The following is a 27261-nucleotide window of genomic DNA, read 5'->3' on the forward strand; positions in this document are numbered from 1 at the left end:
TGTGCATGCATGGGCTGCCTGCCTCTGACGCTGGCTAGATGGGAGACATGTCTTGTTTTGGTCATGTGGCCAGTTTGCCCTTTTTCTTGAAACAAGCATGCCTCTACTACTAATTCCCCCTTCCTCCCTCTAATTCACCCAGCTGTTTGTTTTGATCACAGTCTAATGTCTTCCATTCAGCCATGTCCCGACCCGCAGTTTGGCTTTCCTTTGGGGCTCTCTTACCTTCGGCAGGGGTGCCAGTGAATACCTGTTGTAGCACCTACTCTCCCCCTAGTGTTGTGCAAACGTAAAGCCCCCCCCCCCCCCCTCTGGTCCCTCTCCTGTCCCCTGCCTGTCCTATTGAAAGAAAGCTCACAGAGGTTTGAGGCTTAGGGAGGAAGGTTATCTTACAGCAGCTCACGGTCACGTCAATATCTCACTGTCAGAACTTTATCGATGAGCTTTTTACACACAATATCAAAGAGTCAATATGAAAGATGTGGATTTCATTCATCATCATTTCTTCATTCCATGAGTTCGTGTGTTGGTTTTGAAGTCTGGGAACCCTTGAAAATGTCATTCCACTTTCAAAGAAATCTATATGGTCTCTTCACAACCTTGGGCAGAGCATGCACCAAAGGAAGGGCTTTTAAAACGTGGATGAATCACAAAAAGGATAGAGTCGGAACTAGATTGGTGGATAAGTGAACAGAGTTATTTAAAAATGTGACTACCAGATCTCCAGCATCTCTGCTTCCCGCTGTCTGGCTGAATGCAAAGCCAATATGGATGGAGATTTTGCTTGTCACCTCCTCTGCATGTGGATCCTCTGCCGCCATTGTTTTTAACCAGTTGCATGTGGGACTCTCAGGTTTGGAAGGCGTTCAACAATATGAATACATTATCAGCCTTTTATACTTTTGATGCATCTACAATAGAAGGTTCCGTTTTCAAATCTCTCTGACGCGTATGTCATTTAAGAAAGTTTGAGTTTTTTTCTATATAGGTTTCTTCATTTGTAACATTGTCGAGTGGCCATAACCCTGATATTCCCATTCGTTATTTGTCTGTCCTCCATTGTGAGCTGATATTTTTAGTTCATTTTTTTGCATGCACTGTCTGTAACGTTTTGCAACTTGCTGTTGACCCTTAAATATGCAGGCAGTTTTCACCACTTCCATGAGGTGATGCCTTAACTTAACTGCTGGTAGTCTAGTATGTGGTGTGATACTGTGCGTGTCTGCCTGTATAGAAGGCATGGATAGAGATGATGTTACCCTCTTCTCTCCCACAGGGGTCCATCATTAACAGTCCTCACATACGCCGGAGAGCCACCACCCCACGCAGCGAGGGCCCGCCCCGGGGCCACCCCACCATCCCCAACTCCTCCTCCCTCCTCGGGTCGCTCTTTGGCAGCAAACGGGGGAAGCCTTCATCCCAGAGCCATCCTCCTCTTCCTCTGCCTGGTCACCCCACCCTCATCTCCCACACGCCCCATCCGTCCAACCTCCACCACACAGCCCAGCAGGTAGCCCAGGCCCAGCTCCACCACTCCCAGTACTGCCACGTCCAACAGAACCCCCCTCCCTACCACCACCACCACCATTACCACCCCCCTCCCCACACACAGTACCACCAGCACCCGGCAGCATATGCATCCTCCTCCCACACACACCAACACACCCACCCCCACCCGCATGTACCACAGCACAGCCACGCCACCCATAGCCAGCATTCCCATCACGCATCACACTCCCAGCATGCCCCTCACCACCACAGTCAGCTGCAGGGCCCGGCACCCAGCGGGCCCAAACCCAAACACAGTGGCATCAGCACCGTGGTGTGACGTCCCTCACTGAAAGAGAGCGCGCGAGAGAGAGCGAGAGCGAAAGAGAGAGAGAGAGCTAGAGAGAGAGAAAAGATTGAATGAGCAAAAGGAAAGAGCGAGTGAGTGAACTTAAGGGAGGGACAGTCTCTTCCCCCAAAGGGACAGAGGGTATACTGTCAGTCGATGGCCTATCTACTGTGTTCCACTGCTGTGATGGAGATGGACCTCTGGCAGTCCCATGTATCCGCTCCCCCCTTCAGCTGCTCACCAATATGCTGGATGGAAACCAGACTCAATTCTTCCACAAAGGGCCTCAGCTCGAACCTTAGTAAGGGCCTCTGTCTCTCTGTCAGGGCTTCAGGGAGGTGTTTTGTACGGGGAAACGCTTTCCCTCCTCCTCCTCACGAACTCACACCAAACCCGGCTGTGACGGCTGAAGAGAACCGTGCGTTCTCTGTAGGCCGCTGTCCACTTCTCCGTTCTTTCAATAGCCTGTCTTCCCTTCACGTCATCAGGAGACAAGACCACCTGGGATAGGCCTGAGAAAACATGTCTGACTGTTTTCTCTATCACAATGGCATATCATATCGTATACAGTCTTTTTAAACAAAGCTAGCTTTTAACACTCTGCTTTCTTGAGGTTTCCAAAACGCTCTTCATTTTTAAGAATGCTTTTTGTTCTTGCCTCTCCTAGAATTCATGTAGTGTAAAAAAGCGAGGTGTAATCATTTCACAAAAACTAGACCAACGGACAGGCTAACAACAGTCTCAATCGTAGTAGTTCTAGTGTTGTATTTACTGTAGATGACAGCTTGACGTGTTGTCTCCTAGCTCTCATTGATAAATGTGCCAATTACTAACGCATAAACTATTTAGTCTAGACTTCATGTACGGTATATTGTGCGTAAAGTACCTTGTAAGATTATACTTACAACCATTATTATCATTAGAAATAAACTGTATCAGTATTATACTGACTCTATGGTAACAGGATAGATGGGAAGGGGGAGTGGAGCCACATTGTCAGGCAGGCCAATAACCTAATCTAAAACCTTTTGCCTTCCAACCAGAGCATTGAGAGACTGGAATGCAGCTGTGGCACATGGCCCTCCTAATGCTGGGCTGTCATGTATAAAACCTCAGAGTGAACAGATATGGGTGTCTACTGACCATATGTTGTTCCTATGCCGGGTGGACGGGTCTCACTCGGCTCGGTGTAGTACTCCTATATGAAGTACTGAAGTGTAGTACCGTGAGTAAGGACATGGAGTAAGATGGCAGTGGGGAAGTGTCACAGATCTCGTGTTGAGCTCATGGCCTTCTTTTGGTTGTATGCTGGCTAAGCTCACAGCTTTCCTGACCTCTCCAGACACTTTACGTTATAGAAGTTGAGGCTCACGTCGCTTTACTGATGGACCCGCAGTAAAGCTGACAACGTCTCATGCCTTTGATATATGAAGCAGCTGCATTCTTGACTCTTCAAATCAAAATACGATAATCTTTTTTTTTTTTTCATCATTTACTATATCTTTGTTTTCACCACAAAACCTGAGTAGGTGAGTGACTAGAATTTAGTTTTTTGTTTGTCATCTTAGTTTTTTATCATTATGTACAGTATGTGCAATATCTTCGTACTGGTTTTGTACATTCAAGACAAAAAAAGTGTCCCTTCTGTTTGTTTTGTGTGTTTTCATGTTGCGTCGTTATTTATTTAGTTCGGACCCCTGTCGTTCTCTCTCAGTGGCTTAACGCGTGGCTGTTCTCGTGGTTCTCTGAGAAACACAGTCCTGGAGTTTTCGAATTCAGTGGAATTCAGTGGAATGTCGAAGTGATTTTGCATGTAATGTTATTCATGTGAGGCTACCCTCAGCACATTGTATAACAAATCAGTGTTACCATAGTCGATTGAAGTGCAATCACATAAAAAACATGCAGACTTGTAGGCCCTTTACAGGTTCAAGTCTGTTATCATGTCGTCCTGGAAGAGATTCAGGTGAATTCTTTATTTTTTTCATTTTTTTTTCAGATGATATACTTATTTAGACAGTTGACGGCAGTGCTTGACTCGGACTGAAATAGGTTCCGGTACTCATTTTGGGTACCAGTACTGTTTATATTTAGGTGCTGGAGCTCCTCATGAGCTTAAAATTCTATAAGAGGAACAGAACCTCGAGTAGTAGTTCGAAGTGCCGGTACTCTGCTCCGGTGTCCCAAGTCAAGCACTGGTTGACGGTGAAAAGAAAGAGGAATGTGTGTATATATTTTAATAAAGGAATATGCTTCCCTCTGGGCAGAACATAAATATTTTGCTGGATAAGCACATATGAAGGAGCGCTTTAATTTTTCAGGAAATCCAGATCTAATACACAGCAAAGAAATGCAAATAAAACAAAGGAACTGGGTTATATGTAAAGGAAAATATCTTTCTACATTCTACAAAATAAGAGTATATTATCGTGTGTACATTTTAAAGTAAAAGTCAACTGTTTGTCCCAATATTCCGGGTGTAAATGTATTTTAACATTCACTAAGGAAACCACAACCATAAGTCAGACTTCCCACTGGGCACACATGTTTCCACATCATCTCAATGACATTACGTTGAACCAACGTGGAATAGACGTTGAATTGACACCTGTGCCCAGTGGGTTGAGGCCTCGGGCTTCACTCAACACGTCTGTTCATGTTAAATCCATGATATAACAACAAATAAGGAAATGTAGACAAACATATCTTACCTATGACATGAATAATCAATTGAATGTCCTTCTAATTTTCTTTTTTGTAACTCAGATGGTCGGACAATGTAGAAATAGAGAACGAAATGTATACATTTATCTTGATATGTGTTGTAGTGCTTCAAGAAATGTCCACAGTCTATAGTCTGATACGTAACCCCACAATGCACTGCATGGACCTGATGCATCGTGTGTCTTTTTCACTGTGAGCTGACTGAACAGGTCAGCCTTGTAAAGTTGATTAACTTTATTTCCTCTCTTTTCATTGGTTTAGATTTGGAATCTCCTGATGTTGACTTGCTCTTGCATCTCACATTAAGCTGATTGTTACTGGAGCTCAGCATGCATTTCATCTACATACACACTACCAGTCAAAAGTTTTAGAACACCTACTCATTCAATGGTTTTACTTTTATTTTTTACTATTTTCTACATTGTAGAATAATAGTGAAGACATCAAAACGATGAAATTACACATGAAATCATGTAGTAACCAAAAAAGTGTTAAATAAATCCAAATATATTTGAGATTCTTCAAATAGCCAACCGTTGCCTTGATGACAGCTTTGCACACTCTTGGCATTCTCTCAACCAGCTTCATGAGGTAGTCACCTGGAATGCATTTCAATTAACAATTAAGTTCATTTGTGGAATTTCTTTCCTTCTTAATGCATTTGAGCCAATCAGTTATGTTGTGACAAGGAAGGGGGGGATGGTATACAGAAGAAAGCCCTATTTGGTAAAAGACCAAGTCCATATTCTGTCAAGAACAGCTCAAATAAGCAAAGAGAAAGGACAGTCCATTATTTTAAGACATGAAGGTCAGTCAATATGGAAAATCTCGAGAACTTTGAAAGTGCAGTCGCAAAAACCGTCAAGCGCTATGATGAAACTGGCTCTCATGAGGCCCGCCACAGGAAAGGAAGACCCATAGTTACCTCTGCTGCAGAGGATAAGTTCATTAGAGTTACCAGTCTCAGAACTTGCAGCCCAAATAAATGCTTCAGAGTTCAAGTAACAGACACATATCAACATCAACTGTTCAGAGGAGGATGTGTGAATCAGGCCTTCAGGGTCGCATTGCTGCAAAGAAACCACTTCTGAAGGACACCAATAAGAAGAAGAAACTTGCTTTGGCCAAGAAACACGAGCAATGGACATTAGACCGGTGGAAATCTGTCCTTTGGTCTGGAGTCCAAATTTGAGATTTTTGGTTACAATCGCCGTGTCTTTGTGAGATGCAGTGTGGGTGAACGGATGATCTCTGCATGTGTATTTCCCACCGTAAAGCATGGAAGAGGTGTGGGGTTGCTTTGCTGGTGACACAGTCTGTGATTTATTTAGAATTCAAGGCACACTTAACCAGCATGGCTACCACAGCATTCTGCAGCGATACGCCATCCCATCTGGTTTGGGCTTAGTGGCATCATCATTTGTTTTTCAACAGGACAATGACCCAACACACCTCCAGGCTGTGTAAGGGCTATTTGACCAAGAAGGAGAGTGAAGGAGTGCTGCATCAGATGACCTGGCCTCCACAATTCCCCGACCTCAACCCAATTGAGATGGTTTGGGATGGACTGCAGAGTGAAGGAAAAGCAGCCAACAACTGCTGAGCATGTGGGAACTCCTTCAAGACTGTTGGAAAAGCATTCAAGGTGAAGCTGGTTGAGAGAATGCCAAGAGTGTGCAAAGCTGTCATCAAGTCAACGGGTGGCTTTTTGAAGAATCTCAAATATAATTTTGATTTATTTAACACTTTTTTTTGGTCACTACATAATTCCATATGTGTCATTTCATAGTTTTGATGTCTTCACTATTATTCTCAAATGTAGAAAATAGTAAAAATGACGAAAACCCCTTGAATGAGTAGGTGTTCTAAAACTTTTGGCCTGTAGTGTACGTGGTCATTGTAAAAATAACAAACCATGAACACGTCGCACTTCTGTTATTATTGAGCGCGGGTGCTTTCGCTTTGAAAATGGCGGAGTAGAAGTGCTGATTTGTGGAATTCTAAAAAGGGTGATTCATCTAAAATGAAGACGAGAAGGGACCAAGTGGGGGAGAAATAATCTGTACATAGTGAGTACATTATCACTACTCTAATCCCAATATCTGCAGTGGACATCATATAAGGTGACGACCTTATATGGGAGGTTGAAGATATGATTTTCAACATATCGCTTGTCTCTGCCAGCAACATTACTGAACTGTCATTCGCTGTGGCTCTGACAGACTGCTCTAACGTTCCCTGCCCCTACACACGCGCACACACACACTCTCTTTCTCTCATCCCATGCTGCAAGCTGTTCTATCAGGCGCGAGCCACACTTTAAAAAGGGCAAGACAAGAGATGCCTCATTTCAATGTGCATTCAGTTTGTCCAGTGAGTAGTGAGTCAGTAAGACCCCAGTTATCGTAAAACTTCAACTGTGACAATGTTGACAACGCTAAATAAACAAATATATGACTTATGGTATGCATGTGTTGGTCTTTGACTTCTAATGTGCGTTATCGTGTCAATCTTTTTCCTTTTATCTTACCAAGTAAAATTAAGCACAGCCCTTACCCTTTGAACGTGTTATCAACTTCTTAGATACATGTTGCATATGTATCAGTGAGGTAAATAAAAAATGTAATTCTGTATTTTTGACCTGTGTTATGGTTTTAGTAAAGTCAGTAATACACAGTGTAACCACTGGATGGCGCACACATGAATAGAGATGAAGCTGTGTCAGCACGCCACCTAGTGGTGTGATGGGTTTCTAGACAGTGTTTACTACTTGATCATACTACTATAACACAGTAGAGTCAAATCTGAAGTTATGCCAGCACATGCCCTAATTCGTCATTTTACCTCTGGAGTAAGATTGTGACCCGGTAGCAGCATACTCTACATAGAACTGATAGGCTACCAGCTAACGGTAATGGTAGGTGTATAGCAATAAGAAGTGAATGAGCATATTGTTGGCAGGTATGGAGGCTCATACGAAGTATATAATAATACCACATTGGTCCTCATTGGTTAAATGTATAGCAGTACTACATTTAGAAACTCACTTAAAAGCCTCTACCACACTTTTGGAAGATAAACCCATATCTTCTCCCGACAGAGGTGTTTCCCTCTCATCACGTGACCCAAAGCCGGCCCTGTCAGTGGTGGTTCTCACACACTCTGTAGCTGTTACATATGTCCTGTGGAGATTCTGACAGTTAAAACACGTCTTATAAAATGGAGAATAGTGGCTGACTGGAAGGACATCTTCTAGAACTCTAGACCTAGAGCAGCACTGGACAGAACACCTGGCGAGCACAGGCCTCAATGATGAGTGGAATTACAAGAACTACCTTCTACGTTGTCTTGACACTGAAAGGTAGGCCTCGCATTAACTTGAAAGTAACATGATGAGCTTGTTCACTCCATAGGATATATGTTTTACCCACATCACTATTATTTATAATCCATACATGTTACTTAAACAAATATGCTGCCACAACATCACAATTTGTTTTTACACTGCATGTATACATTTGATATGGCATGTTTTTTCCGCCTCCAGAATGCTCTTAGGTTCAGGGATAGCCATCCTCCTCCTCCTGGTCACTTCCAGTGCACAGCCCAGCCCAAAGCCCTGCCGGTGTTCAGCTCTCCAGCCTTCAGGACTACAGGTTAACTGCAGCTCCATGAGCCTCATGGAAGTGCCCCCTCTCTCTCCAGACACCACAGAGCTCTACCTCCAGGACAACCAGCTGTCCACAGTACCCTCAGGGCACTTTGACAGTCTGCAAGACCTGAGGAGGGTCACCCTGTCTGGGAACCCTTTCCACTGTGACTGTGGCATCCAGTTCCTGAGGACCTGGCTGAGGAGGAACTGGGCTGTCGTGTCTGGTGGGGTGCCCACCTGTGCCAGCCCCAGTGGTGTGGCACACACGGCGATCACTGCGCTCAGTGATGCCTACTTCTCTTCCTGTGCCCAGCAAAGCTGTGCCGGGTGGGTGTATGACACCATGGTGGGGGTGATGCTGTGTGGGCTCATCGGCCTGCTGCTGTGGGGTCTGAGGCTGGCCAAGAACTCCACCTTCACTCTGTACATCGATCAGAGACACGCAGGGTTGGAGTTGGACTCTCTGAGGTCGCTGAAGCCCAAACACAGGAGGCTCCAGAGGACTCTGCCTCTGCCTCTGGAGAGGGAGAACTCTGCCTCTCTCACCCGGACAAACGACCCAGAGAGACCGCTGATTAACATGGAGATATTGCCACAAATACTGGACGTATTGCACAAGAAACACAATATAAAGATAAAGACAATATAAGATTTGTGATGATTGTCGTGGACCATGGGGTGAGTGGGGATTTAAAACCTAAGCTGGTGATTGAGTGTTTTACTCTCTGTTGGAATACCGTTTATCAGACTGTTTTGACTCATGCCTTGAAATTATATTTTTTTGTCATGAAGCCTGTAAAATCATGCTCTGGAACTAATGTCTCCCATTGTTGTTATGTAGCAGATTGTTATGTGTTTTACACTTGTACACTATATCTCCAATACAAATAAATGTAATTGAGTATAAAGTGCTCGCGTCAAACACACATAGAGTTGCTAATTAATTTGACTTCAAACGCACCCGTTACATTACTGTTGCAATGCACGTGCAGTGCTTTAATCCGTGGTGCTGAAGATCCGCGTTATAGAGGGATTGAAATTGAAAGGTCATTTCCGATTGAGCTGGCATATGCAGCGATTACCGCGAATGTGGGAACATTGCCTTTAAATGTAAAACGTGCTATAGCGCAGCTCTTCAGCTCTATGGGTTGAATCGCGCTCTTACTTTATTGCATGTTCCAAAAAACAGCTCATGCTTTATTTTACAGCCCTGTTACCATTGCTATTTAATTACAAATTACTTGGCATACAAATGGCTCTTCCTGGTATTTGTTACCTTGAATCCTCAAGTGACAAAGTTATTATTGGGCAATTATTATGTAATTACTCTTGTTACCATGTAGTTTCTGAGTAATTACCAGATAATTATGGGCTGTAAAATAAAGTGTTACCAAAGAACACGATCGCTATCATAGCTACTTTTTGACTAATCTCTCTCTAGGGTGACTTTCTATCAATCAAAACCATCCAATGTAGCCAAATAACCATTTCAGATCTACTTGGCTTACTGCTCTGTTATTCCACACTGGGAGGATAGGGAGTGCCCATGTCAACAGTACTTATCACCCTCAGATGGGGCCTTGCCTAGAAGAGATACCCTCAACTGTCTGTGCCGGTGGAGGCATATCCTTCCTATAGTTCAAATGGACATGATCGAGGTGCAAAGTTTGCCTGTTCTTGATAGTAGTGCCCATTACATTTCATATGTTTTCTAATATGCAAATATTGCAGATAAGAGTAGTGACAATATTTCCTTATGAAACTGAAGATGTGTGCATGAGGACAGTAAGAAGAAAACAAGCAGGATTTATGGCAAGAAGATAAGCAGGTTTTATTTCCTATGGAGTCATTTGTTTTCATGTCAACAAACTCATGCTGCATAGCCTATCTTCAGCACTGAAATATAAGTAGCAAGAATGTTTACATTTTTTTAAGGGACGCCATTTTCAATCGTACAAGCAACACTGACATGGATAACATATTGTAAAACATGTAATGCATCCACTGAAATGCATGGTTAATCCACCAGTGAAAATATAGCTTCTCTTATATTTATATATTTTATATAAATATAAATGGCTAGATACAGTCTCTGCATCTGCAGTTAAAGTTCTAATGCATATGACAAATTTGTACATTTACAACTAAGGGCAAGTTTACTTGCCCAGCAAGATATGGTAACATTAAATTCAAATGAATCGTTTTGCTCTGTGCAAATACAGGTTATATGGTTTATATTGCTAGAAGTAATGTAGACAGCACAGTTGAAGGACAGTATTGCAACCTAAATAATAATAGGTAATCTTACAGTACAGTATAATGCATTAAATCTATCTCATGAAATGCATGCATACTGTAGACGTAACAGACAAAATGTATGGTAGACAATAATATGGTCCGTTTGTGAGGGAATCTATACATAGACATCATAAAAATAACTTATTGTGGTCATAAAGATACATAAGACAACTCACAATTTAAAATACTGTCAATCTTTATACGCAATCACAACTAAGAAAATACGTACAGTATAATACCATTAAATAAGTATTTTATTCAAATCAAATGCCATTACTTAAAAGTGGGTAATTGTGCTAAACTTGATTAGTTTTAAACCCACTATAAAACAATACAACAGAAGGAATAAGAGTTCAATACTTTACACCATTATGAGTTTGAATATGACCTCTTAAGAACCTTCAATGCCCTGACAAGTTGTAAACACTGTCCAAAGTAACTCAGTGTGTGGTGTTTTCCTGCTAAAAACCAAGGGAATCTCCATGTCCATTGTACCATGCAAAACAAATCTGCATAACACTGGACAGATGGACACTGGACAGATTAGTCAGTTGGTTGGATTTGCTCTGTATCATTTTGAGCACCCCTTCCTTTTAAAGCCAGAATCATAGAATTAGAATAGAATCAATTCTGATTCTATGGCCGGCACAGGCCAACCGAAAACTACTGAGGTCGCCATGACGACACCAATCTTGAGAACTTTACTGAGGCACAAACTTCTCCTGCTCAAAGATGAGCTCCACAGCGTCAGCCACGTCCTGCACGATGTGCCCGGGCTCCACCAGCGCCGGGTCAAAGCGGAAGTCACGGTGCCCGTGGAACACAGTCTCCTTGATGCACTGGTTGGTGTCAGTGGGCACCTCTGTGTGGGGGTTGTACACCCCAGTACATACCAGGATAGATTTGCAGGAGGTGGCGGAGGGGGGTGCCAGCTCGCTCTCCCAGGCATTCTCTACGTGGTCGTTGACCTGGGGCAGGGCTGCGTTGGAGCCCGTGGCGGTGGCCATCTTGGCGACTGCTTTGGAGTTCTTCCTCCTTGTCCTCTCTTCCAGGTAGCGGTTGTAGAGGTTGGCCCCATAGATGTCAGTCATCAGGTTATCCCTGAGGGAGTAGAGAGGCAAAGAAAAAGAAAGGAAATCAAAGAGAGGAATCAAGTAGTACAGACACAACATCGCACATCATGGACACCAGCATATATGCAGTGTCAAGATAAGGCCTTGAATCCCAAAAGAACAATCGAGTTTTTCCATTGTTATCATTGTGTGATTACCCATTTGTAACCTAGTATATTCTTTCACGTGAAATAAATTGCTACCATTTTTGCTGTAAACAGTGAGATGCAAGGTGTCTTACCCAATAGCATAGAGGGTGGTGATGGGCTGTGTCCAGTTTCTCTCCACGGCCTGGCCTCTGATAAGGTACTCGGCAAAGTGATAGGTCAGTTCACTGGGCTTCCCCATCAGAGCCTTGTACTTCACCTCTTTACCTGTTATTTTCTTATAGATGTTCTCCAAGCACACAAGGAACGTCCCATGACCAAACCTGGAGTTGACATGATGTACAGAAGCAAAATTAAACAAGTCAACTAATCCGGTTCACTCGACAGCTTTCCCTGAAAGCCAGACTTCAATGAGCTAGGTCCCATTTTGCATCCAGGACATCAATAGATTCTATGGTGAAAAAAACAAATGTCTTTCAGTCTATTCATATCGGCCTTTTCACAACATTTCAATAACGGCTTTAAGTCACTGGTTACCGTGGAGACTGGGCCTCGGCCATCCACATGAGGTCCATGTTGCAGGCCAGCAGGGGGAGTTGGGGTAGCTTCTGGCTCTGGTGGGCTCCGCTCAGGTTCCCATTGGTCAACAGGATATCAATTATCAGCTGGAGGTTGGTCTCCCATCGGATGGGCTCCCCAAAAAGAATAACAGCTGGACCGGGAAGAGAAAATAATTGGAATATGATGGGTATGATTTGCGATTTACTGTGACAGTTCAATAAAAATATAAATCAGAAGAAGAGTATCTGTTCACGAGCTCTCACCTTCTACTGTGGGAAGGTTGGCAATTGGACTGGACTGAAAAGAAAAAAATGGAACATGCTTAGGAAAGCCTCTGAAATATAGCCTGTCTATGGATCTTGATGTATACAGACTCACCGGCACTTTGGGTCGTCTGTTGTGGTCCACCATGTCCAGAAGAGGAAATGACTCTCTCAGCATGTCGATACTGACCACATTCTGGAAGCCCAAGCTTAACATGGTTAAGTATCACACCAACGCATTGCAAATTCATTATAATCAGCGTGTTACTTCATTTGTGTGTAAAACAGAAGATATTTTCTCTCATCATGCCAAGCAAATGCTTTGATCATGTCTGGCAACATATATTTCAAAAGGATACTTTTTGGCAATATCTAGGACGGGTCCTTGTCCTGACACCAGAACACACTTGTCATAATACTTCTTGAACATCCTCAGTGGACTGTGTGACATCATCACCTGGTCCATAGTGATCTGGTAACAAACATACCTGTCAGATAAGCTGAGCCAGAGCATGACTGGTATGAGACCTACCACTATCTTCAAGAGGTGATGATTAGCTTGATTTACTGTGCAACAATACACACACACTTTAATGTCCTGTCAAAATGCTGCATACAATTTATTAAATTTTATTTCACCTTTATTTAACCAGGTAGGCTAGTTGAGAACAAGTTCTCATTTGCAACATCATTGTCTAGGTACCTCTGTTGGTTATCATATTTCGCCATCATGTCGCTGAGAACTCGTTCAAAGTCAACAGACAATGTAGCACACGAACATGGAACTGTATTCCACATCAAGTATCTGATGCAAGCAGTAAAATTAGATTAAAAAAAACATAAACACCTTATGGAACAGCGGGGACTGTGAAGCAACACAAACATTGGCACAGACACACACACACACATACGATAACATACGCACTATACATACACATGGATGTAGTACTGTAGATATGTGGTGGAGTAGGGGCCTGAGGGCACAAAGTGTGTTGTGAATGTATTGTAATGTTTTAAAAAATTGTATAAACTGCATTAATTTTGCTGGACCCCAGGAAGAGTAGCTGCTGCTTTGGCAGCAGCTAATGGGGATCCATAATAAATACAAACATGTACAACATGAGTGCACTAAGGTACATATTGTAGCGATCCTCGCTATACAGTATGATCCACATTTCAATCCCTACGAAGTGGGTAAACCCTATTGGCACGATGCCTTTCACACCAGAGACCCGGGTTCGCTTCCCTGCCCTTCTGTTCACTGCAGTATTGTTCCCGACTAATCTCCCACACGGACCAAAATGAAATGAGGGCTTAGTCATTACAGTTTGTGTGTGGCAGAAGAGAGCTGTGAGTAGGTGAGAGACACTTACAGGCACACCCAGGATGTGAGAGAGCTGGTCCGCTTTCGTCTGCCGCATGCAATTCCCTGCGTTGGTAACAAAAACAACTGGCACCACAAATTGTCCCTGAGAGTCGACCAGTTTTTGGAATGCCTTTTTTGCAGCAGGGATGGGCATCTTTCCCCGGACAAGAACGCCATCGATGTCAAACAGCAGGCCAAAGCGTGGCTGTGGCTGAGGATGGGACAGGGAGAGAGTGACTCATATTCCACTTTCTAGATCACTACATGCTGACATAAAAAACTTTAATGTTGACATCGTTCAACATTAAAATCATTACACTCAATAGCATAGGACAAAACATATTTAACATCCCCAAGCCATGGGTCTGAGTTGATAGACAGGAATAGTTACAGGATCCTGTGTGTAGTTCTGTTTTAAATATACGTCTAGTAATGTTTTAGTTTCTATAGCTATGTAACAACACATCTATATCCAGGGTGTTGCTCAACCTTGTACGACAATCCCGAAGTCTTGTGAGCTGTTTCGCTATGATGTGGATCAAGCTACAACAGTCTCAAGGTAGATGTGGAAGGAAATGTGAATTGGGCAGGCAGCTCACATAGAGAAAATAAGCATCATACAATGGCGTCCGGAATTATTGGATCCCTTGATGAAGAGGAGCAAAAAAAACTGGATAAAATAAATAATACAAATATTGAGCTATATCGTATGATCCCAAAAATAAAACAGATTTTATACTAATACAATTGCTCAGAGAAAGAGATTTTGATTTAACAAGTGATAAAAAAAATAAAAGATAAGGGTCAAAATGATTGGATCCCCTGATTTCAATACTCCAGCACCCTCCTCTTGTGAGGATAACGACACTTCGCCTTTTTCTAAAACGTTTAATGAGATTGAAGAACACATTGGGAGGGACTGTAGACCATTGCTCCATACAGAATCTTTCCAGATCATTGATATCCTTTGTCTCTTCAACTCAAACCACACGTTTTCGATGGGGTTGAAGTCCGAAGACTAAGATGGCCATTGCAAAACGTAGATTTTGTGGTTAGTTAATGTGCAGGGGCACCGGTGTCGCGGTAATTGAGGTAATATGCACATGTAGGTAGAGCTATTAAAGTGACTCTGCATAGATAATAACAGAGAGTAGTAGAAGGGGAGGAGGCAAAGCAAATAGTCTGGGCAGCCATTTGATTAGATGTTCAGGAGTCTTATGGCTTGGGGGGTAGAAGCTGTTTAGAAGCCTCTTGGAACTAGACTTGGTGCTCCAGTACCGCTTGCCGTGTGGTAGCAGTGAGAACAGTCTATGACTAGGGTGGCTGGAGTCTTTGACAATTTTTAGGGCCTTCCTCTGACACCACCTGGTATAGAGGTCCTGGATGGCAGGCAGCTTAGCCCCAGTGATGTACTGGGTTGTACGCACCACCCTCTGTAGCGCCTTGCGGTCGGGGGCCAAGCAGTTGCCATACCAGGCAGTGACGCAACCAGTCAGGATGCTCTCGATGGTGCAGCTGTAAAACCTTTTGAGGATCTGAGGACCCATGCCAAATCGTCTCCTGAGGGGGAATAGGTTTTGTTGTGCCCTCTTCACAACTGTCTTGGTGTGCTTGGACCATGTTAGTTTGTTGGTGATGTGGACGCCAAGGAATTTGAAGCTCTCAACCTGCACCACTACAGCCCAGTCGATGAGAATGGGGGCGTGCTCGGTCCTCCTTTTCCTGTAGTCCACAATCATCTCCTTTGTCTTGATCGCGTTGAGGGAGAGGTTGTTGTCCTGGCACCACAACGCCAGGTCTTTGACCTCCTCCCTATAGGCTGCCTCATTGTCAGTGATCAGGCAATGTGTTCTCCAATCTCATAAAACATTTTAGAAAAAGGCTGTGTTGTTATCCTTGCAAGGGGTGTAAACTGGAAACCACACACCCTGAGGCTGCATTCATCGTAGCTGGGGATTTTAACAAGGCTAATCTGAAAACAAAACTCCCTAAATTCTATCAGCATATCGATTGTGCTACCAGGGCTGGTAAAACCTTGGATCATTGTTATACTAACTTCCGCGACGCATATAAGGCCCTCCCCCGCCCTCCTTTCGGAAAAGCTGACCACGACTCCATTTTGTTGCTTCCAGCCTACAAACAGAAACTAAAACAGCAAGCTCCCGCGCTCAGGTCTGTTCAACGCTGGTCCGACTAATCTGATTCCACTCTTCAAGACTGCTTCGATCACGTGGATTGGGATATGTTCCGCATTGCGTCCAACAACAACATTGACGAATACGCTGATTCGGTGAGCGAGTTCATTAGAAAGTGCATTGACGATGTCGTACCCACAGCACCGATTTAAAACATTCCCAAACCAGAAACCGTGGATTGATGGCAGCATTCGCGTGAAACTGAAAGCGCGAACCACTGCTTTTAACCAGGGCAAGGTGACCGGAAACATGACCGAATACAAACAGTGTAGCTATTCCCTCCGCAAGGCAATCAAACAAGCTAAGTGCCAGTATAGAGACAAAGTAGAGTCGCAATTCAACAGCTCAGACACAAGAGGTATGTGGCAGGGTCTACAGTCAATCACGGATTACAAAAAGAAAACCAGCCCCGTCGAGGACCAGGATGTCTTGCTCCCAGACAGACTAAATAACTTTTTTGTTCGCTTTGAGGACAATACAGTGCCACTGACACGGCCCGCTACCAAAACCTGCGGGCTCACCTTCACTGCAGCCGAGGTGAGTAAAACATTTAAACGTGTTAACCCTCGCAAGGCTGCAGGCCCAGACGGCATTCCCAGCCGCGTCCTCAGAGCATGCGCAGACCAGCTGGCTGGTGTGTTTAAGGACATATTCAATCAATCCTTATCCCAGTCTGCTGTTCCCACATGCTTCAAGAGGGCCACCATTGTTCCTGTTCCCAAGAAAGCTAAGGTAACTGAGCTAAACGACTACCGCCCCGTAGCACTCACTTCCGTCATCATGAAGTGCTTTGAGAGACTAGTTAAGGACCATATCACCTCCACCCTACCTGACACCCTAGACCCACTCCAATTTGCTTACCGACCCAATAGGTCCACAGACGACGCAATCGCAACCACGCTGCACACTGCCCTAACCCATCTGGACAAGAGGAATACCTATGTGAGAATGCTGTTCGTCGACTACAGCTCAGTATTTAACACCATAGTACCCTCCAAACTCGTCATCAAGCTCGAGACCATGGGTCTCGACCCCGCCCTGTGCAACTGGGTCCTGGACTTCCTGACGGGCCGCCCCCAGGTGGTGAGGGTAGGTAACAACATCTCCACCCCGCTGATCCTCAACACTGGGGCCCCACAAGGGTGCGTTCTGAGCCCTCTCCTGTACTCCCTGTTCACCCACGACTGCGTGACCATGCACGCCTCCAACTCAATCATCAAGTTTGCGGACGACACTACAGTGGTAGGCTTGATTACCAACAATGACGAGACGGCCTACAGGGAAGAGGTGAGGGCCCTCGGAGTGTGGTGTCAGGAAAATAACCTCACAGTCAACGTCAACAAAACAAAGGAGATGATTGTGGACTTCAGGAAACAGCAGAGGGAGCACCCCCCTATCCACATCGACGGGACAGTAGTGGAGAAGGTGGAAAGTTTTAAGTTCCTCGGTGTACAGATCACGGACAAACTGAATTGGTCCACCCACACAGACAGCGTTGTGAAGAAGGCGCAGCAGCGCCTCTTCAACCTCAGGAGGCTGAAGAAATTCGGCTTGTAACCAAAAGCACTCACAAACTTCTACAGATGCACAATCGAGAGCATCCTGTCGGGCTGTATCACCGCCTGGTACGGCAACTGCTCCGCCCACAACCGTAAGGCTCTCCAGAGGGTAGTGAGGTCTGCACAACGCATCACCGGGGGCAAACTACCTGCCCTCCAGGACACCTACACCACCCGATGTCACAGGAAGGCCATAAAGATCATCAAGGACAACAACCACCCGAGCCACTGCCTGTTCACCCCGCTATCATCCAGAAGGCGAGGTCAGTACAGGTGCATCAAAGCAGGGACCGAGAGACTGAAAAACAGCTTCTATCTCAAGGCCATCAGACTGTTAAACAGCCACCACTAACATTTAGTGGCTGCTGCCAACATACTGACTCAACTCCAGCCACTTTAATAATGGGAATTGATGGAAATTATGTAAAAATGTATCACTAGCCACTTTAAACAATGCCACTTAATATGTTTACATACCCTTCATTACTCATCTCATATGTATATGTATATACTGTACTCTATCATCTACTGCATCTTGCCATCTTTATGTAATACATGTATCACTAGCCACTTTAAACTATGCCACTTTATGTTTATATACCCTACATTACTCATCTCATATGTATATGTATATACTGTACTCTATACCATCTACTGCATCTTGCCTATGCCGTTCTGTACCATCACTCATTCATATATCTTTATGTACATATTCTTTATCCCTTTACACTTGTGTGTATAAGGTAGTAGTTGTGGAATTGTTAGGTTAGAATACTTGGTTATTTCTGCATTGTCGGAACTAGAAGCACAAGCATTTCGCTACACTCACATTAACATCTGCTAACCATGTGTATGTGACAAATAAAATTTGATTTGGGTGGGTGCTGGAGTATTGAAATCAGGTAAAATGATTGAAACCCTATCTTTTTTAGAATTTTTTTTATTACTTGGAAAACAAAATCTATTTATTTTAGCAATTGCTAAAATGATACAATAAATAAAAATATGCATACCATATTGCTCAGTATTTGTATTTATACAGTATCTTTTGCTCATCTTCATCAAGGGATCCAATAATTCAGGACCCCACTGTACATGCACCTCTGTGTCCTATTATTTAGAGAGAGAAAACAAGATGTATTCCAATTCATTGTAGACTATATTACAAGATGAGTGGTGCAGAATTGACTGCTAAGAACAGTGCATTTGTGCGATTACAGGCAGACGACGAGCCCCCTGGGTATGATACATTAGAATGCATCATCAGAGGCTAAAACATCCGCATTGAAAGCTACAAAACCTCGACTCAAGATTACGATTTGGCATGAACAAAGGGGACGTTGTTTTGACATATTATGGAAAATCATGAGTTTTATGCTGGCCTGGTTACCACAATGTGCAACATTTGTCTACATTAAATAAAAAAATGACTGGGTTGTGGATTTATTTATTTATCAAGAAAATACCCCCACATCTTGCATTTAGGCTAGTTGCCCTCACAAGTCTGCTCCCATAGAGGCAGTAACATTCCGACACAAAGCGCACAGCCTAAAAGCTACATTTGTGTGCCTCCTATTACAAGGAAACACTTGGCTACAATGTATTAATTGCCAGAAGTCTACAATGTATCAACGGACAGTGCAGAATCAATTTGGAAGCAACAGCTGCAGTTCAAATCGTACCTTGCTATCAGACACGGTTCCGCTAAACCCGCACTGAGAACCGGCAAATCCAGCTCTTCGCTTGACTTGTCGGTTACACAGGGCGTTCAGAGCCCGGTAAAACGGCAGGAGCCCCCTCATCTCCTACTTTCACCGAGGACCGAAAAACAATGAAGCCTCGAATAAATAAAAAAAGGGCCTGGGCTGAGCTGGCGGTTCAGTTGGGCTAGTTTTCCTCCAATTTTCTCCCGTATGTATTTCTTTCTGGGCAAGCCTAAATGACGACATATGAGAAGTAGGAGGGCCTTTATCTTTATTATGCAGACTGTTGAAAGTCGTCAACAGCGGCAAAACTAGACTGCGGCCCCTGCTGCCATTTTGAACATCAGGTGGAGCGATAGAAATGAATGGGAAAAAGCAACAGCAAGTATACTGGACATCTTAATCTGTATATTTATTTTTTATAACCTACTGCTTTTACCACCGCACCAAATTAAAACAATTTGATCGACTTAATCCATGTGTCAATAGATGTGTATATATGTTCTGTTAATGACAGGAGACCAAATAAGGCCTGAACTGAATGCAAAATTGACAACCGGATAGCTGAGGACCAAGTGGGTCTTTATATATAGGTTGGCTAAATTTACACTGCAAGTGCCACCTGGGGGTATTTGACATGGACATCTGAGCCAATGGGTAAGAGATGACAGGAGGATTCCCTATGCAGTTTGGCACATGTTCTACATTCTCTCTGGGAAGAAAAGTCTGCTGTGGTTGCTTAGTCCTGCACTGTAACTGCTGGCAATGTCTGGGGCTACCCAAAAGCACAAATATGAAAGCACAGTTCTAGGGTAGGGTTGTTAAACATGACAAAGTTAGTTTTAGCCTCAAGTGCTGACAAAGACATAACTACTTTCAAGAAAGTAGCAATACCATTCCTAGAAGAAATATAAGCATTGAAAGAAATGTAAACAATCATCCTCCCTGTGCTCCTCCAGCTTTATTGATAGTTTAAAATTACATTTCTATGTTCTAGGACTTCAGTTGCATTTCCTTCCGACTTAAAAACTGAGTACAAGCAAATGGTATTTTTACAGTAGTCTAAGTGATATTGTACAAAAATAACATTTGATTTCTGTGAAAACATTCTCCACTCCCAAATAACTGCTAATTCTGATGATCTGGCAACTGTGTTCTTGATGCACATTTTTCCTCCAAGGTAAAAGTTTCCAAAATCGTTTTTTGGGAGAAACGTCTACCTTGGACTATTTACCCATACTCCTTTAAATTGTAAACAATTATTTTTTTTCTATTATAAAAGAACTTAAGATTCTTTCAATTCCTCCAAAAATGTAACAGCATTTATTGATATAACACATCATTTATGTTATCGCCCAGCACTTAGCTGCTTGTAGGGCCCAGATAGATCATATGGTGTGAACTGTTACCCATGTCATACGCTCTTGGCCAACTCATATGTTATCCCGCTAAAACAAACCATACATGGAAGTTCAGGTTTCTTTTTACTCCCTTCTTACTGAGACTCACTTTCCACAAGCCCAGAGGTCCTCTATATCCAATATATTTAGTCCCATTCATTCATCTCTGCTCACCAGTGGCTTGGAAAGGGGGGATTCTTTAACAAAGCATTAAACATAACACTGCTACCAAACTAAACAAACATTTTTTGTGTTGAATGCAAAAAGTTTTTTTTTTACCCCTTTCTTCATATTACACGTCGAGGGGCTCACTGGCCCGGGACTAGCCTCTGTCAGCCAACCTTTGGCCGGTGAAGAGGATTCAGAGAAAATAATACAACCAACCATCAATCAGAAAAAAATAGGAGGGGCAACAAAGGGCACTGATTATGCTGTGGCTTCAATGGTGCACTCTTTCGCCAGGTGGCCGGTGTTGCCGCACTTGTAGCAGTTCACCTCACTGGCTTTGCTGCACTGCACAGCCACATGGCCGATCTCGCCACACCTGGGGGGAGGGGAACAGAATGTCGGCCGACCAAGCTTAAGAGTGAACATTTGCATGGCTCTGGCGAACTAAACTGGGAACGGCAATTGTTTTGCTAACTCTCAAAAAGCGAAAAGGACCATATACACAGCACAAACGTTTATAAATCTAGATATACAGCACAACTACTTGAAAGCTTGCCAATTAGATGATACATGCCTATAACTAAAGACTACAGCAAAACCATTTGTCCCCAAAAGAAGGGGGTACCAGAGACTGCATGTCACTCCTGAGAAGACTTGTCGAAACGCGTTGTGTTTGTGCTTTCAGCAGTTGTTAGTGAAGTTTGCTCTGTACATGGGAACATGCAAGCATGAGTCGGTACCATGCGATTTCATTACCACATTTCCCCCCACAAAAAATACATTCACTATGTGGTCACTCACCTGTAACATTTGACTTTATCGCAAAGTTTCTGGATGTGGCCAAAGCCTCCGCAGGAATAGCACTTCTGCTCGTTGGCATGGTCGCAGTCGCGGGCCACGTGGCCAGCCTTGCCACAGCTGTAGCAACACTGCTCCCGCTCCTTCTTGGGCTCCTTGCAGTCACGGGAAATATGGCCGCTCCTGTGGCAGTTGTAGCAGGCTGGGGGGAAAAAACGAAAAACAGTACGCTAAATATTTGTCCTCTACATGAAAGCAATTAACAACGACATGGCTATCAATAATTAAGGCACATCTTCCAAACACCATCACTATTCAACCAACAAGAATGTGGTGTACAATGTTAACGTGTAATAAACATTCTGAAATCCCATGTGTCCCCAGATCCTGACAGCAGGACCCAGTACATAGTGACAGTCATGAGAAAGCTACAACTATTGCTCACTCCAAAGCTGAACACGTCCATACTAGAGTTACAAGTTCAAATGTACAAAAACTCAGGAGTTGTAGTGACAAAACCATTTGCATGTACTTGGCATTAAAGGGATCAAAAGTATTCTCACCGTCCTCGGTCTGTTCACAGTCCCTGGCAATGTGACCTTGCTCTCCACAGCGATAGCAGAACAGATCTAGGAAAAAACAGAGGTGACCCAGAGGTTTACTCTACACTCATTCGTGAAAAGAACACTGGCAACTTACCGAGGAGGAACATCCATCGTTTTGCTGCCATGTTAGCTAAGCTGTGACCTAGGTGCTTGTGAACTAAATCACTAGAATGAAGTACTAGACGTGACTAAGACAACCGTGCTTCATCATTTGAACATCCCAGTGATAACGAAGTGATGACTGAAAGCCCCTGATAACACTGAGGTTATTTTCCATGGGAGAAGACCTTTGTAAAAAATTAAGGCAGCTGCTTAGAATTGGTCATTTAGCTCTTTGATTGACAAACCAGTCTCTCACACAGTGCAGAATTTGTTAGTGTCCAAAAAACAAGGAAAGTACCCTTTCCTCTTCCTCTGCCCCTGCCGCGGCCACGCCCTCCAGCTTCGGGACAGTTCTTGATCCAATGCCCAGGACGGCCACATCGGAAGCACTCGCTACTGCTCATCTCCATAATCTGCAGAGAAAACAGAAATGACTGTTATTGGACACTAAAATCGCAGTCTAGTCATTTCAAAGGAGGCAGGAATTCTAAGGGCATGGTAGACAATTCAACACAGTAGAGGCAAAGGTCAGGGTTGTCTAATAAAAGCTGGGCGGATCAATGGCTTGTTCCTGACTCAACCATGTGCTAGCTTGAGTAGTAAGCCCTGGTATCTGGCTAGCCGGTGGCTACTATTCTAAAATGTCATAAAGAAGGATCGGTATGCCACCTGTCACTATTTGCCTCTCAATGAGTTAAAGGCAAATGGTCTGCTGGTATGAAAGTACACATGTGACAAGCATGAATTCATTAGTCTCTGAAAATAATGAAAGGATGTTCACCCAGAGTCAATACCAGCTACATTTACAGTATCTAACCTTGCCATGTTGTCCACATTCATACATTGATAAAGGCACGGACATCAGTTTCTCTGTCCATTACATTTCCCCCCCACAAGACAAGTGTTTGCTGAAAGTCAGTGAAAGCCATGTATAAATGTAGTTACTGTAACTAGATAGATTAATAAGTTACTTAGTAGTGGCTTGTTATAGTGGTGCTAACGTTAACTGATGGTAATTCCAGCTTCGAAATATGTCAACTTCTTGTTTACAAGGTAGCTTGCGCAAATACAATTTCAGAAGTTAGCCACGTGCAGGATGTTATGAATATGCCAATAAGGGGGCAATGAATTAACATTTCGTGGTAGCTATAATACCTACGGTGGTTTGGCCATGGCTACCTGTTAGACCAAGCTGACATGCGGGCATAAACTATTAACGTGCCTACCCTACAATACTAGTGTAGTTAGCCAGCCTACTACCTAACTAGCAAGTAACGTTAGCTAGCTACAGTAATGAAACATGTCACGCCTGGTCCGTTGACTGGCGATGGTACCTAGCACACACAAACCTGGTTAACTGCAAAACAATGATTACTCTCCCTGAAATGTTGATATACCGAATTACTATTTAGACAGATACATTAAATGGTATTTATCTTCGGTAAAAGCATGACTGGTGCATGAGGATTTCTGGCCTTGTCACGTTGAGACAACAGCAGCTGCTGCTGGCTGAAGAAAAACGCTAGCACCACCTCTGCAGTTGAGTGTGGCACTAGGCCGCGTCGCAGCCATACAACATTAATCAAAATGGAAGTGATCAACCACATTCACAAATAATTCGTTTCAATAGTATATTGCTAGACACCTTAGTCGGACACATTTTAATGAGGGAATATTCTAATTGTAATAGGGCTAATTTCCCGCGCATAACGAACCACATCGTAGAAACTAGCTAGCCAACGACAACAACGTTAGGCCACAGATCCAGTAGAAAAGGCTAATGCTAACGTTACCCGCGTTGGCGGACATCACTCAGCAAGTCATTTCGCAATAAAAACACTTGATTTCGAATGTTTTTTTTATGGCGCTTCTAAGTTTGACACTTTAGCTAAGGTCGGAAATAATAACGTCAATATTTTATAATTAAAATATGGCCGTGAAATGTTTTCATTACTCACCTTCCTTAGCTAGCAACCTAGCTACGCGATTCTCTGCTGTTTACGCCTCCTCTCTCCGTTGCGCCACATGCGGTGTGAACACGAGTTTCTAGAATGTGTCATTCACGTTATCCAGTCAAAGCTAACGCAGCACTTGGGCACGGTCTTTTTGCAGTACCAATGGCAAAGGAGCGCATGCGGACACCGCCTCCATGGAGTGGCGAATCACTGAGCAAGACAGCAATCATGTCCCGCCTCCCAGGGTGTCTGTTGTCTGTTGTCAAATCTCAGATTATCTCACATTTCCATTTTTTGATGATAATTCATTTGCCATATATTTCGCGTAGAACTAGCCTAAATACAATGATGGATCTTCTTCTTTCCTCTTTGAGCTTACATTCTAATAGCTTTCCATCTCCAAATATTCAAAATATAAGAGCAGTAGGTGTAGGCTGCAATAGGCTACACATTGTGTGCATCAGCGTTGAATGACTAACACCAGTCATTTTATGGGCATGCAGGCAATCAATCAAATATAATTATTTGTCATTCAGTATTGAACATTGCCCAATGAGTGGTGGATAATTGTGATATAAGGTAAAGGGTATATCAAGTTTAAGAATATTAGTGTATGGGATAAATGGATGCAGACTGACCCATCCCTGTTCCACACAGAGGTTGCGTCATAGGTAGGCTATTTGAGTACAGTGCTGATTAGTGAGAGACATTACACTGAATCATTTCAGCTCACTGCGCCATGAGCGCATGGTCAGATCAATAAGTGAGAAAGATGCAATCTCAAGGGGCCTGTACTGTCATGCACATGGAAAGTATAGGTCAATTTCACTAGGGTGGTGTGGGATATTGAAACCCTTAAATGCATTGTCCATCTATACTCTAGAGGGATTCTCTAAATGAAATTGCATCATTTTGGTATAATGAACACCAGTGACTGGACACTTCTCCCTGACATAATGGTTTTCTGGTTTCCTCCCAACCCTGCAGCTGATGTTGCACTGATGATGAGACTGCATCCTAATGGTTACCTTAAGATCATACAGTGAAAAAGCCCTGCCCTTATCCTCTTAGGCTGCATGCAAAGTGTTTGCATTGGTATTCGTGGGATTTGTTGATGTCAGGATATGAATGAGGTAGTTGCTTTAATGGAGATTTTTGGAAGGGAAATTAAATCAAATATATGATCAGAAAATGGTGAGCATTTGACAGGAGAGAGATGATATATGCAGCTATAAAGTTATGATGATCAAAGCGTTTTTGACAAGGATGTCATCTGCCTTGTGTATTCAGTGTGTGCCCATCGCGTCAAGGAGAGCAGGCTGGTCTGTGCTCGTGAGGAAAGCAACATTGCTACACTTAACTAAAGTGGTCTGATCATTCTCCTCCTCAATTGGCCTTGGCGATAGAACTCTGGAGTCTTCAGTGTCATCATCCGTGGTTACCTCAGGGGACCTTCGGCTGGGGATCTGATCTTGTTCACATGATCAATTGAGTAGTTGGTTTGAAGGTAAGATAAGATCCTAAGATCCAACTGCTCTATTTAACAGTGTACGCTTGCCCTTTGCTATGAGAAAGTAATCTATTTCATGATGAGAACATGTCTCAAATAGGATAGATTCACTATTTTGAGATTCAATTTCAAATTGTTAGGCTACCAATATTTTTCTATTTCAAGTCACCAGGATTTTAAAATCCTCTGTAAAAAATCGAATGGACAGGCCTAGTTTGATCACTATTTACACAGTTAAACTCAGTTATTTAACCTGACAATTGACTCATCAGTTGACTCCTGGTACAGATACAAAATACATACAGCCTTTAGAAAATATCCTAATGTAGATGTCCACTGAATTATTCTTTAGGTAGTGTCTTATTTTCACCAGATGATGGGGCGCTTGTTATACTTTTTATGGATTTCTCATTCTGCAACTGATTAACAGCATTTATTTTTATATCCAGTGCCTACAGAAAGCATTCATATCCCTTGACATATTCCACATTTTGTTGTGTTACAGCCTGAATTCAAAATTGATTCAATTGTTTTTTTTTGTCAGCCATCTACAAACAATATCAATAGGTTCCCTTCTTTGCGAGACACTGGAAAACTTCCCTGGTCTTTGTGGTTGAAACTGAAATTCACTGCTTGACTGAGGGACCTTACAGATAATTGTATGTGTGGGGTACAGAGATGAGGTAGTCATTGAAAAATCATGTTAAACACTATTATTGCAAACAGAGTGAGTCCATGCAAGTTATTATGTGACTTGTTAATAAGCACATTTTACTCCTGAACTTATTTAGGCTTGCCATAACAAAGGGTTGAATACTTATTGACTCAAGACATTTCAGCTTTGCATTTTTTATTAATTTGTAAACATTTCTAAAAACATCATTCCACTTTGACATTATGGGTTATTGTGTCAATTTAATCAATTTAAATTCAGGCTGTAACACAACAACATGTGGAAAAAGTAAAGGGGTGTGAATACTTTCTGAAGACAATTCTGTATGGTCTACAAAAAGTATTGAATAATATAATTGCCTGCTTCATAGAGTCACAGATATTTGCAATTGAGCAATGTCATTTTTGTTTCGAAATGTTGATAGAATGGCTTATATTTTGGTGTAACTGGCCTACTTTTCAATCTCAACACTGTAATTGTATTCATCCTAAATGCCTCCCCTTTAGATAGCTAGGCAAAATGTTGTCTCGTTTGTGTGCTGTTTGTCAGTCTCCGACCTGCATCACACGTTCATAGGGCAGTAATACCATGTAGTTGTTTTCTATTAGGCTACACCTCCACTTTTTGGACTTTGTTTTCTTTTCGCCAGTTATTGACATAAAAAGTAAATATC

General features: G+C 43.0%; 4 protein-coding genes across 14 annotated transcripts in view; 2 read left to right on the top strand and 2 right to left on the bottom strand.

The window, feature by feature from the left end:
- LOC139556958 (IQ motif and SEC7 domain-containing protein 1-like) overlaps nt 1-7027 on the top strand; it is a 184387-nt gene extending 177360 nt beyond the window's left edge. For 7 of the 8 annotated variants that reach the window (XM_071371149.1, XM_071371150.1, XM_071371152.1 and 4 more), the window contains one exon: nt 1277-7027. In XM_071371149.1, coding sequence (XP_071227250.1) covers nt 1277-1828 — 552 coding nt within the window. In that variant the 3' untranslated portion in view covers nt 1829-7027. The remainder of the gene's footprint in view (nt 1-1276) is intronic. The other variant, XM_071371156.1, reaches the window with a different exon arrangement.
- A 309-nt stretch (nt 7028-7336) lies between these two features.
- On the top strand, nt 7337-9139 carry gp9 (glycoprotein IX platelet). Its single transcript, XM_071371162.1, has 2 exons — nt 7337-7922; nt 8109-9139. Exon 2 carries the CDS (start codon nt 8110-8112, stop codon nt 8860-8862), a length of 753 nt encoding a protein of 250 aa, XP_071227263.1. The 5' UTR covers nt 7337-7922; nt 8109; the 3' UTR covers nt 8863-9139.
- Nucleotides 9140-10019: 880 nt separating this feature from the next.
- Nucleotides 10020-20165, bottom strand: LOC139556959 (haloacid dehalogenase-like hydrolase domain-containing 5). 4 transcript variants are annotated; one of them, XM_071371161.1, is made up of 8 exons: nt 19357-20165; nt 13928-14125; nt 12914-13026; nt 12670-12763; nt 12555-12588; nt 12268-12442; nt 11865-12053; nt 10020-11612 (listed from the first exon to the last, which is right to left on the bottom strand). In XM_071371161.1, the coding sequence occupies exons 1-8, from the start codon at nt 19474-19476 to the stop codon at nt 11213-11215; spliced, it is 1323 nt and encodes a 440-aa protein (XP_071227262.1). In that variant the 5' UTR covers nt 19477-20165; the 3' UTR covers nt 10020-11212. The 4 variants fall into 4 exon arrangements, with proteins under 4 accessions (XP_071227262.1, XP_071227261.1, XP_071227260.1 ...); XM_071371160.1 differs by having other exon boundaries at nt 13928-14131; XM_071371159.1 differs by having other exon boundaries at nt 12555-12763.
- A 153-nt stretch (nt 20166-20318) lies between these two features.
- Nucleotides 20319-24567, bottom strand: cnbpa (CCHC-type zinc finger, nucleic acid binding protein a). Its single transcript, XM_071371163.1, has 5 exons — nt 24409-24567; nt 22749-22863; nt 22307-22372; nt 21747-21945; nt 20319-21321 (listed from the first exon to the last, which is right to left on the bottom strand). The coding sequence occupies exons 2-5, from the start codon at nt 22858-22860 to the stop codon at nt 21204-21206; spliced, it is 495 nt and encodes a 164-aa protein (XP_071227264.1). The 5' UTR covers nt 22861-22863; nt 24409-24567; the 3' UTR covers nt 20319-21203.
- Between the last annotated feature and the right edge of the window lie 2694 nt (nt 24568-27261).

This window comes from Salvelinus alpinus, chromosome 28, assembly GCF_045679555.1.
Source record: "Salvelinus alpinus chromosome 28, SLU_Salpinus.1, whole genome shotgun sequence".
In the NCBI taxonomy this organism is placed as follows: Eukaryota; Metazoa; Chordata; class Actinopteri; order Salmoniformes; family Salmonidae; genus Salvelinus; species Salvelinus alpinus.

Excerpts from the sequence above, each read along its gene's own strand:
- LOC139556959 (XM_071371157.1), bottom strand. The coding sequence starts at position 19,476 with ATGAGGGGGCTCCTGCCGTTTTACCGGGCTCTGAACGCCCTGTGTAAC. Across the intron at positions 14,132-19,356 it reads GAACCGTGTCTGATAGCAAG|CCACAGCCACGCTTTGGCCT; the intron begins GTACGATTTGAA and ends TCCCATCCTCAG. Across the intron at positions 12,054-12,267 it reads GCCGAGGCCCAGTCTCCACG|GTTTGGTCATGGGACGTTCC; the intron begins GTAACCAGTGAC and ends TGTCAACTCCAG.
- cnbpa (XM_071371163.1), bottom strand. The coding sequence starts at position 22,860 with ATGGAGATGAGCAGTAGCGAGTGCTTCCGATGTGGCCGTCCTGGGCAT. Across the intron at positions 22,373-22,748 it reads GGGCAGAGGAAGAGGAAAGG|ATCTGTTCTGCTATCGCTGT; the intron begins GTACTTTCCTTG and ends GTTTTTTCCTAG. Across the intron at positions 21,946-22,306 it reads CTGTGAACAGACCGAGGACG|CCTGCTACAACTGCCACAGG; the intron begins GTGAGAATACTT and ends TTTTCCCCCCAG.
- gp9 (XM_071371162.1), top strand. The coding sequence starts at position 8,110 with ATGCTCTTAGGTTCAGGGATAGCCATCCTCCTCCTCCTGGTCACTTCC.